Source organism: Neoarius graeffei, chromosome 4 (genome assembly GCF_027579695.1).
Source record: "Neoarius graeffei isolate fNeoGra1 chromosome 4, fNeoGra1.pri, whole genome shotgun sequence".
Lineage (NCBI taxonomy): Eukaryota > Metazoa > Chordata > Actinopteri > Siluriformes > Ariidae > Neoarius > Neoarius graeffei.
The window spans coordinates 116,167,744-116,178,220 of NC_083572.1; the positions used below are offsets into that span (position 1 = coordinate 116,167,744).

At 46.1% G+C, this 10,477-nt stretch overlaps 1 protein-coding gene across 1 annotated transcript; it reads right to left on the reverse strand.

Moving 5' to 3' along the window:
- Nucleotides 1-334: 334 nt before the first annotated feature.
- On the reverse strand, nucleotides 335-8,645 carry tsfm (Ts translation elongation factor, mitochondrial). The gene is made up of 6 exons (XM_060920303.1): nucleotides 8,539-8,645; nucleotides 7,401-7,553; nucleotides 7,097-7,225; nucleotides 2,349-2,465; nucleotides 2,186-2,267; nucleotides 335-979 (listed from the first exon to the last, which is right to left on the reverse strand). Exons 1-6 carry the CDS (start codon nucleotides 8,584-8,586, stop codon nucleotides 597-599), a joined length of 912 nt encoding a protein of 303 aa, XP_060776286.1. The 5' UTR covers nucleotides 8,587-8,645; the 3' UTR covers nucleotides 335-596.
- Nucleotides 8,646-10,477: the final 1,832 nt, after the last annotated feature.

The following is a 10,477-nucleotide window of genomic DNA, read 5'->3' on the forward strand; positions in this document are numbered from 1 at the left end:
TTTCTTGTGGGCTCAAGATAATGTCCATCAGATCACCATCATGGGCACTACAGAGGGCCTGAGGGAGTGCTCAGGTTCATGACCAGCCAACGTGTGGGACAAGGACGTCTCCATGGTCACCACATAATGTTTCAGAGATGCACATGAACTGCAGAATCAAGTGCAGCCCTGTCCACAGTGATGTCACTGATTGTGTTCTTTATCCTGGTCAGGTGGGCGGTGGATCTGCAGTGAGGTGGGGAATACACCTGGATGGGACACCAGTTCAGGGTAATTGGTCCAGACCCAGACACCCCACCCAACCCCACCGTAATGAACATGCACTGAGAGAAAGTGCGACATATAAATGTTTTATTTTCACTTCACAAGTTTACAACAAATACAGGAAATATTTCATGATCATGAACAGTGTGTGTGTACTCTCTTGTAGTGATCTGTGCTATAAAACACAATTCATGTTGGTAAATTTCACCCCAGTTTCACCCTCAGTTGGTACACTTTACATCATCTGAATCATTTGATTATTATTAACTGTGTGTGTTTATTTAACATTATTAAAATGTTATATTCTCTCTGCTGTACACTGTGGCATGGTGTCACTGCGTCTCCTCTCCACATTTAAAGCGAATGAAGTCAAGAACCCGTGCATTCTGTAGAGCAAGGTACTGTCCTACAGTGTACTGGGGTTCTAACAGGAAGCTCTGAGGTAAGAGGCGTGTCTCTGATTCTCCACATGGTACGTCCCCTACATCCCCCAGGCTCAGAGGCGCCTCCCCCACGATGTGCTGCCCCAGTTTTTTACCCAGCACCTCCTCCTGCCCCTCAGGCCCACCCTGGAATACCACCAGAGCGCCGTATCGCCCCATCGGCATACTAGTCTGCCCCAACACTGCCCCATGTACATACGACCCCATACGCCAATCAGCCGGCACGCCTACTAACACCGCCCGTCTCACTGAAATGTTTTCACCCAGACGCCCTGAGAGACAGACAGGGAGGGGGAGGGGGATGGGGAGAGAGAGAGAGAGAGAGAGAGAGAGATTGATTTCATGATGTTTAATTAAATTTAAACAAAACATTTCAGTTAAATGTTAAATTTAATCTCAAGATTAATCTCATTCTCATCTCATTATCTCTAGCCACTTTATCCTGTTCTTCAGGGTCACAGGCAAGCTGGAGCCTATCCCAGCTGACTACAGGCGAAAGGCGGGGTACACCGCCTGCGACCCTGTAGAACAGGATAAAGCAGCTAGAGATAATGAGATGAGATGAGCATTAACAGTGAAAAATAATCAAATCTGTCCCTCTGAGTTACATGTTGGTCCTGGGATCGAGATGCTGAACCTCTTCTGCTCCTCAGACCTGCCTGATCCATCCTGGTGCCCTGTGTCTGATTGGAGTCTCATCGCATCGCTCCTGTGGAGGACGGCCCCGTGTGGACAGTTGGGGGTCGCGCCTGGAGGACGTTCTGGACTCTTGCAGTAGTGCTTTTGTGGCTGGGGACTACAGTTGACTTGCTGACTTTGGGACTACGGTTGTTGTGAATGGTTTTACTCTCGGGTTTCCATTGGTGGGGGGTTTATAGCATCAAGGAAGCTGACTTCATGTTAAAACTGTTAATGTTATAGTCAGGCTGTCTGTTCTTGCCCAAATGAGGATGGGTTCCCTTTTGAGTCTGGTTCCTCTCGAGGTTTCTTCCTCATGTCGTCTGAGGGAGTTTTTCCTTGCCACCGTCGCCATAGGCGTGCTCATTGGGGATAGATTAGGGATAAAATTAGCTCATGTTTTAAGTCGTTCAAATTCTGTAAAGCTGCTTTGTGACAATGTTTACTGTTAAAAGCGCTATACAAATAAACTTGACTTGACTTAAAAGGAGTCTCATAGGCAATGGCTGTTTGAACAGAGAGGGCAGAGTCAGTCATGAGGAAGAGGAGGGTTTATCAGTGTTTTCAGGGTTTAACAGCAGAAGGCATGAAACTAGCCCTGCAATAACCTGACGACTTGTCCAGGGTGTACCCCGCCTCTCACCCATAGTCAGCTGGGATAGGCTCCAGCTTGCCTGCAACCCTGCACAGGATAAGTGGTTACGGATAACGGACGGATGGCATAAAACTATACACACGTGTGCGCACGCACGCACACACACATGCCTTAAAACCCTGCTGCACTTCCTGTTGGTGTTTACCTATAGCCAGGGCCAGCTGGTCTGCAACAGAGGAACCTTGAGGCACGGCGAGATTACAGACATCCTCAGCAGACATCATGCTCTGTAAACACACACACACACACACACGTTATAAGATGTTTTAATGAGTAAACATGGAGAAGTTTCCGGTGAGAGTGAGTACCTTCACATATCCGCTCTGTGCTCTGCTCTGATGATGCTTCATTGTAGCAAAGGCGACGTCCTGCACCAGCTGCTGAAACGTCTCATTCCTCGCCACAAAATCAGTCTCACAGTTCACCTGAACACACACACACACAATGTTCATTACAGTCCACTAGACACATCTGTTTACAACCCCGATTCCAAAAAAGTTGGGACAAAGTACAAATTGTAAATAAAAACGGAATGCAATAATTTACAAATCTCAAAAACTGATATTGTATTCACTATAGAATATAGACAACATATCAAATGTCGAAAGTGAGACATTTTGAAATTTCATGCCAAATATTGGCTCATTTGAAATTTCATGACAGCAACACATCTCAAAAAAGTTGGGACAGGGGCAATAAGAGGCTGGAAAAGTTAAAGGTACAAAAAAGGAACAGCTGAAGGACCAAATTGCAACTCATTAGGTCAATTGGCAATAGGTCATTAACATGACTGGGTATAAAAAGAGCATCTTGGAGTGGCAGCGGCTCTCAGAAGTAAAGACGGGAAGAGGATCACCAATCCCCCTAATTCTGCACCGACAAATAGTGGAGCAATATCAGAAAGGAGCTCGACAGTGTAAAATTGCAAAGAGTTTGAACATATCATCATCTACAGTGCATAATATCATCAAAAGATTCAGAGAATCTGGAAGAATCTCTGTGCGTAAGGGTTAAGGCCGGAAAACCATACTGGGTGCCCGTGATCTTCGGGCCCTTAGACGGCACTGCATCACATACAGGCATGCTTCTGTATTGGAAATCACAAAATGGGCTCAGGAATATTTCCAGAGAACATTATCTGTGAACACAATTCACCGTGCCATCCGCCGTTGCCAGCTAAAACTCTATAGTTCAAAGAAGAAGCCGTATCTAAACATGATCCAGAAGCGCAGACATCATCTCTGGGCCAAGGCTCATTTAAAATGGACTGTGGCAAAGTGGAAAACTGTTCTGTGGTCAGACGAATCAAAATTGAAGTTCTTTATGGAAATCAGGGACGCCGTGTCATTCAGACTAAAGAGGAGAAGGACGACCCAAGTTGTTATCAGCGCTCAGTTCGGAAGCCTGCATCTCTGATGGTATGGGGTTGCATTAGTGCGTGTGGCATGGGCAGCTTACACATCTGGAAAGACACCATCAATGCTGAAAGGTATATCCAGGTTCTAGAGCAACATATGCTCCCATCCAGACAACATCTCTTTCAGGGAAGACCTTGCATTTTCCAACATGACAATGCCAAACCACATACTGCATCAATTACAGCATCATGGCTGCGTAGAAGAAGGGTCCAGGTACTGAACTGGCCAGCCTGCAGTCCAGATCTTTCACCCATAGAAAACATTTGGCGCATCATAAAAATGGAAAATACGACAAAAAAGACCTAAGACAGTTGAGCAAGTAGAATCCTACATTAGACAAGAATGGGTTAACATTCCCATTGAATGTTAGGCTGGTCGCGGAACACTGGACCAGCTCTATACCCTTCATAGGGTGCTAGAGGGTTCATGGAAGTTTGCCCAACCAGTCCACATGTGCTTTGTGGATTTGGAGAAGGCATTCGACCGTGTCCCTTGTGGTATTCTGTGGGGGGTGCTTCGGGAGTATGGGGTTCGGGGCTCTTTGCTAAGGGCTGTCCGGTCCCTGTACGAACGGAGCAGGAGTCTGGTTTGCATTGCCGGCAGTAAGTCAGACCTGTTCCCAGTGCATGTTGGACTCCGGCAGGGCTGCCCTTTGTCACCGGTTCTGTTCATAATCTTTATGGACAGAATTTCTAGGCGCAGCCAGGGGCCGGAAGGAATCCTGTTTGGGAACCACAGGATTTCATCTCTGCTTTTCGCAGATGATGATGTCCTGCTGGCTTCTTCAAACCAGGACCTTCAGCATGCACTGGGGCGGTTTGCAGTCGAGTGTGAAGCGGCTGGGATGAGAATCAGCACCTCCAAGTCCGAGGCCATGGTTCTCGACCGGAAAAGGGTGGCTTGCCCTCTCCAGCTTGGTGGAGAAGTCCTGCCTCAAGTGGAGGAGTTTAAGTATCTCGGGATCTTGTTCACAAGTGAGGGAAGGATAGCGCGTGAGATCGACAGGCGGATTGGTGCAGCTTCCGCAGTGATGCGGCCACTTTATCGGTCCGTCGTGGTGAAGAAGGAGCTGAGCCAAAAGGTGAAGCTCTCGATTTACCGGTCGATCTACATTCAGACTCTCACCTATGGTCATGAGCTTTGGGTAATGACCGAAAGAACAAGATCGCGGATACAAGCGGCTGAAATGAGTTTCCTTCGCAGGGTGGCTGGGCGCTCCCTTAGAGAGAGGGTGAGAAGCACAGTCACTCGGGAGGAGCTCGGAGTAGAGCCGCTGCTCCTCCACATCGAGAGGAATCAGCTGAGGTGGCTCGGGCATCTCTTTCGGATGCCTCCTGGACGCCTCCCTGGGGAGGTGTTCCAGGCATGTCCCCCCGGGAGGAGGCCCCAGGGAAGACCCAGGACATGCTGGAGGGACTATGTCTCTCGGCTGGCCTGGGAACGCCTCGGTGTTCTTCCCGAGGAGCTGGCCGAGGTGTCTGGGAAAGGGAAGTTTGGGCTTCCATGCTCAAACTGCTGCCTCCGCGACCCGGCCCCGGATAAGCGAAAGAAGACGAGACAAGAATGGGTTAACATTCCTATCCCTAAACTTGAGCAACTTGTCTCCTCAGTCCCCAGACGTTTACAGACTGTTGTAAAGAGAAAAGGGGATGTCTCACAGTGGTAAACATGGCCTTGTCCCAACTTTTTTGAGATGTGGTGTTGTCATGAAATTTAAAATCACCTAATTTTTCTCTTTAAATGATACATTTTCTCAGTTTAAACATTTGATATGTCATCTATGTTCTATTCTGAATAAAATATGGAATTTTGAAACTTCCACATCATTGCATTCCATTTTTATTTACAATTTGTACTTTGTCCCAACTTTTTTGGAATCGGGGTTGTACATGCAGTCTAATGATGTGTTAATAATCAGACTGAGAGCTCAATCCGAGTAAAAACAGCTCATCATTCTCCTCAGTGTCAACAAAGTAAACTGTAAACTGACAGAAATCTGACTGCAGGAGGTGTGCTGAGGAATAACACACTCCAGACCATGCTGTTATCGTAAAATAATCCACACTGGCGAGGTCTGAGATGAGATACTGTCACCACCCTGAAGTAGGCTTTTATTCCACTCATACCACAGCAATTTACCAACCAGAACGTCAAGGACATAGTAGCTCATCTGGCATACCATCAAAACAACCATGATGACCAAAACATCAAACAGAACTGAAATGTGACAATGTGAGAGAGGACCAACCTCCACGACAAATTGTTTACAACAGGAACATCAACAAACAAACAACCAGGTTTTGTTCCCCGAGGGAAGATCAACCCAAAATATCGATCAGGGGTGAGTTTCCCAAAAGCCTCTTAACGCTAACAGCACCTTAACTAGGAGAGAGAGTGTTCATTGTGCTGCTCACTCTACCATTTAACGATGATCTTTTTTGCTACAACACTTTTGGGAAACTCACGCCAGAACTGGAATCGGGTGAGAAATGAGAGAGGAGATAAAATTCTAATGAGAGGCCTGGAAAATTAGTTAATTTGGCCTAATTACTAACTCGATAGCAAAAATTTGCCAAAACAACAACCAAGTTTTGTGTAGACTGATGAGCGTTTTGTTTGAAAGAAATTGGAACGTAAATCTGTGGCAAACTGACGGAGGAGATACAATTTAACTGAATTGTGAACAACGGATGCCATGCCATGGCAACAGCTCATCGACCTTATGGTCAGGTGAGCTAACAATTACCACATTTAATTTCTCACCCAGGGCAGCGCAGTGGTGTAGTGGTTAGCGCTGTCGCCTCACAGCAAGAAGGTCCGGGTTCGAGCCCCGTGGCCGGCGAGGGCCTTTCTGTGTGGAGTTTGCATGTTCTCCCCGTGTCCGCGTGGGTTTCCTCCGGGTGCTCCGGTTTCCCCCACAGTCCAAAGACATGCAGGTTAGGTTAACTGGTGACTCTAAATTGAGCGTAGGTGTGAATGTGAGTGTGAATGGTTGTCTGTGTCTATGTGTCAGCCCTGTGATGACCTGGCGACTTGTCCAGGGTGAACCCCGCCTTTCGCCCGTAGTCAGCTGGGATAGGATCCAGCTCGCCTGCGACCCTGTAGAACAGGATAAAGCGGCGAGAGATAATGAGATGAGAATTTCTCACCCACTCACAGCGCACACATTTTAATGATCTATAGCTCAAATTTAATATTGTAGTATCTTCATAAAACAATTTAATTCCTGTTGTCACTGACGTTATAGCAGCTATAAACATTAATTCCCTCACCAATCTCTCTTTATTCTCTCTCTCAAAGTTAATAAGGCAAAAGTTTCAGCTTCACCTCTGACTGTTACACAGCACTGACACTGGAGACTCCTTCCAGAGACGACACATAAATAAACATCTCATCATAAAGATTACACACATTTTTAAAGTGTTTATGATCAGTGGAGCATCTGCTGTTATACAAAAATAATTCACTCCTTCTGGCCAATCAGATTCGAGAACTAAACCGCACTGTGTTGTGATGCCCTTTTAATAACCTGATAAATAGGAGAATAATCACTGTGTAACTGTATGTGTGTGTGATTACTCTCACTGTCGGAATCTGTGTGTGTGTGTGTGTAAGTAATGAGAGGTGTTCAGTCTCACCTCCACCATAACAGCTGTGTTCTCCCTCCTCAGCAGAGCGATTAGACCCTCAGCGGTTCTGCGGTTCTCCAGTTTACTCGCTTTACTCCAGCCTTCCTTCTGAGCCTGATCATGGAGCCAGGTTTCTGCCTGAACACCGTCATTAACACACACCTCATCATTAACACTGAACATCATGGGAGTCAGGCTCACCTGATCCTGTGCGCACGAACATTAAACTTGTAACATCAAACACGCTCTCACACAGTAACACACACACTCTCACACAAACTGTCTCTCTCACACACACTCTCTCTCTCCTCACCTGTGTGATGTCGTTGTTGAACTTCTCCAGAGCTTTTTTACAGTTGATGAAGGTGTACCCTGTGGTCTTGCGCAGTTTCACCAGCAGAGCTTTATCAGCTGTGAACATTGAGCGTCCCGTGTGTATACACTCCACACACACCGCTAATCTCATCTGAACACACACACACACACACACACACACACACACACACATCATTACCAACACAAAGTGGATTTCTCTACAACACATTTTTAAATCATGATGTAAAGCACTTTGTGCTGCCTGGTTTGGAAAGTGCTATATAAATAAAGGTATTATTATTATTATTATTATTATTATTATCATCATCATCATCATATTTTTTTTCTCTATAACATGTCTGTGTTCTGAAACACATCATCACATGATTATATTTTTTAAAACAAAAGTTTTCTGTCTTTATATTAACTCTATTCCACACGTCCACACAGAAAGGAAAAAAATAAAGAACAAACAGAAAGTAAAACACTTACTATTTTAAATAATTCACTGTATTTACAGTTTATATAAAAGGAACAATATACAGAACCACATTCTACAGCACTGATGTTAAAGAGATGACTTTTATAATGTCTTTATAAATTCATTCTGCTGAATTATTTGACTATTATTATTATTATTATTATTATTATTAAATACTACTTTTAATTACATACAATTGAATTAGTAATTACTTTATTAAAACAAACAATTATTATTTAATATTTTTACATAGAGATAAATGTGGAGTTGCAGAAACAAATGTGTAAATTTTGCATTATTATTTTTGGAAATGTTTCTCTCACACACACCTTTTATATATAGAGGGTTAAAGATAAAGGGTTAAGAGCATGAATTACAGAATAATTATTGAATATAAACTGATAATTCTGCAGAATAATAATAATAATAAAGATCGAAATATTTAATGTAACGTAGTTCTATTTATAAATAGTTTAAGACGTAAACAAAATTTAAAGGACAGGAGGTGAGAAATAAACAGCTAGATGTTAAAAGTATGTATTTTAGTGCACTACATCAGTGAAGTGTACACTAGAGGAAGTGCACTAAGCAGTCTGCTGGATGCAGGAGAGTGCGGTTGATACAGTGATAGTGAGAGATGAAATGTCACTCTTACTTTACACATGTAAGTTCTGAGAGAGGAGAAGAAGCTGGAGGCTGCCATGTTCCTGTGGAATGGCACTGCAACACGCGCACTACGGAAAGCACGAAGGACATGAACCTTCTGCTTCCGCCTGAGAGAGAGAGAGAGAGAGAGAGAGAGAGGCTCACACTGCCACCTAGGGGACAGGAGGAGGATTACTGTCTCTCCTCTCACCTGAACATCAGGCAACACACTCAATTTCAGTTTCAGTTAACACTCCTAAACCCTGGATACAGACTCCGGGAACAGATCAGAAGATAACTACAGAAATAAACAGATCAACCAAATACATACGCTTAGCAACACAGTCAGAAAAATACCCGAGTGATGAAACTCATCGACCCCTGAGAAAAACAAAAACAGAACACATACAATACTGTAGAATAGTGTGTGTGTGTGTGTGTGTGTGTGGGGGGGGGGTTCCTTTGTACCCCCAGTAGGTGGGGTGGTCTGTCAGGGTCTGAGAGGCAGTTAAACCTGGAGATGATTTTGTTCACTCTGGTGAAGAATTCTTAAAAAAAAAAAAAAAAGGGCCCTGTCACTTATGACGATGGGGGACCCGTAGCCCTATGGTGCCTCTTTTTTCGGCGCTCTAAGGCTCACGCTCTTAGGGTTTCCTCACAAGTTTGTTTTCCTTTTTGGAGTGCCTGCCTCCATAGGCACCGGTCTCTGACGCTATTATACCAGGTCTTGGGATCGATATGGAAGGTGCGTAGGTCTTCTTTCACACAGCCCTTCCAGCACTTTCGAGGGCAGCCTCTGTTACGTTTCCCGACCTTCAGCTCGCCGAACAGTAGCTGCTTGGGGATCCTAGAATCGTCCATGAGGGATACATGGCCAAGCCAGCGAAGTCTGTTTTCGCGCAGGATGAACTCAATGGAGGTACAGTTGGAGCGCTCGAGAATCTCAGTGTTAGAGACGTGGTGCAACCATTTGACGTTCAGGATTTGCCGGAGTGACCTTTGATGGAATACTTCAAGGCGGCTGTAGATGTCAGAGCAGGTGGGTGGAGCACAGAAGTACGGCAGGCCAGAACTGAGTTCCAAAAACTATTTTATTTTGCACTTTTCAGTCGCAATGTATACTCTTCCAGCCACATGCATACACACACACAAGTCATCTGGTGCGGGAGAGAGCTCACTTCCTCTGCTCTCTCTCTCCTTATATAGGGCGTGGTTGCTGGGAAGACACACAAACACAGGTTAATTGCTCTCAGGTGAAGTGATTCTGCCACTTACCTTCCCTGACTCCGCCCTCCTGTCACAGACCGGCGCTTGACCACGCCCCCGCTGCCACATACCCCCACCGCCCGACTCAGGCCGGGCGCCCGTCTGGCCTGCAGCCGACTCCCCCCCCCCTTGACAGGAGAGGAAGTCCGCCACGACCATCTGCGCCCCCGGCCTGTGGACCACCTTGAAGTTGAAGGGTTGGAGTGCCAGATACTAATGGGTGATCCGCACGTTGGCATCCTTCATGCGGTGGAGCCACTGGAGGGGCGCGTGGTCCGAACAGAGGGTGAAAGGGCGCCCCAGCAGGTAGTAACGGAGGGCGAGGACCGCCCACTTGATCGCCAGGCATTCCTTCTCAATCGTGCTGTAGTGCCCCTCACGCACTGACAGCTTCCGACTGATGTAAAGGACCGGGCGGTCCTCCCCCTCCACCTGCTGGGACAAAACGGCCCCCAGCCCTCTGTCCGACGCATCCGTCTGTAACGTAAAAGGGAGAGAGAAGTCAGGGGAGTGTAAAAGTGGCCCCCCCACACAGTGCAGCCTTTACCTCAGAGAAAGCTCTGCTCCATCCACTGGACCGGATCTGGCGCCCCCTTTTTAGTGAGGTCAGTCAGCGGGCTGGTGACGTCCGAATAATTAGGTATAAACCTACGATAGTAGCCAGCCAGCCCCAGGAACTGTCT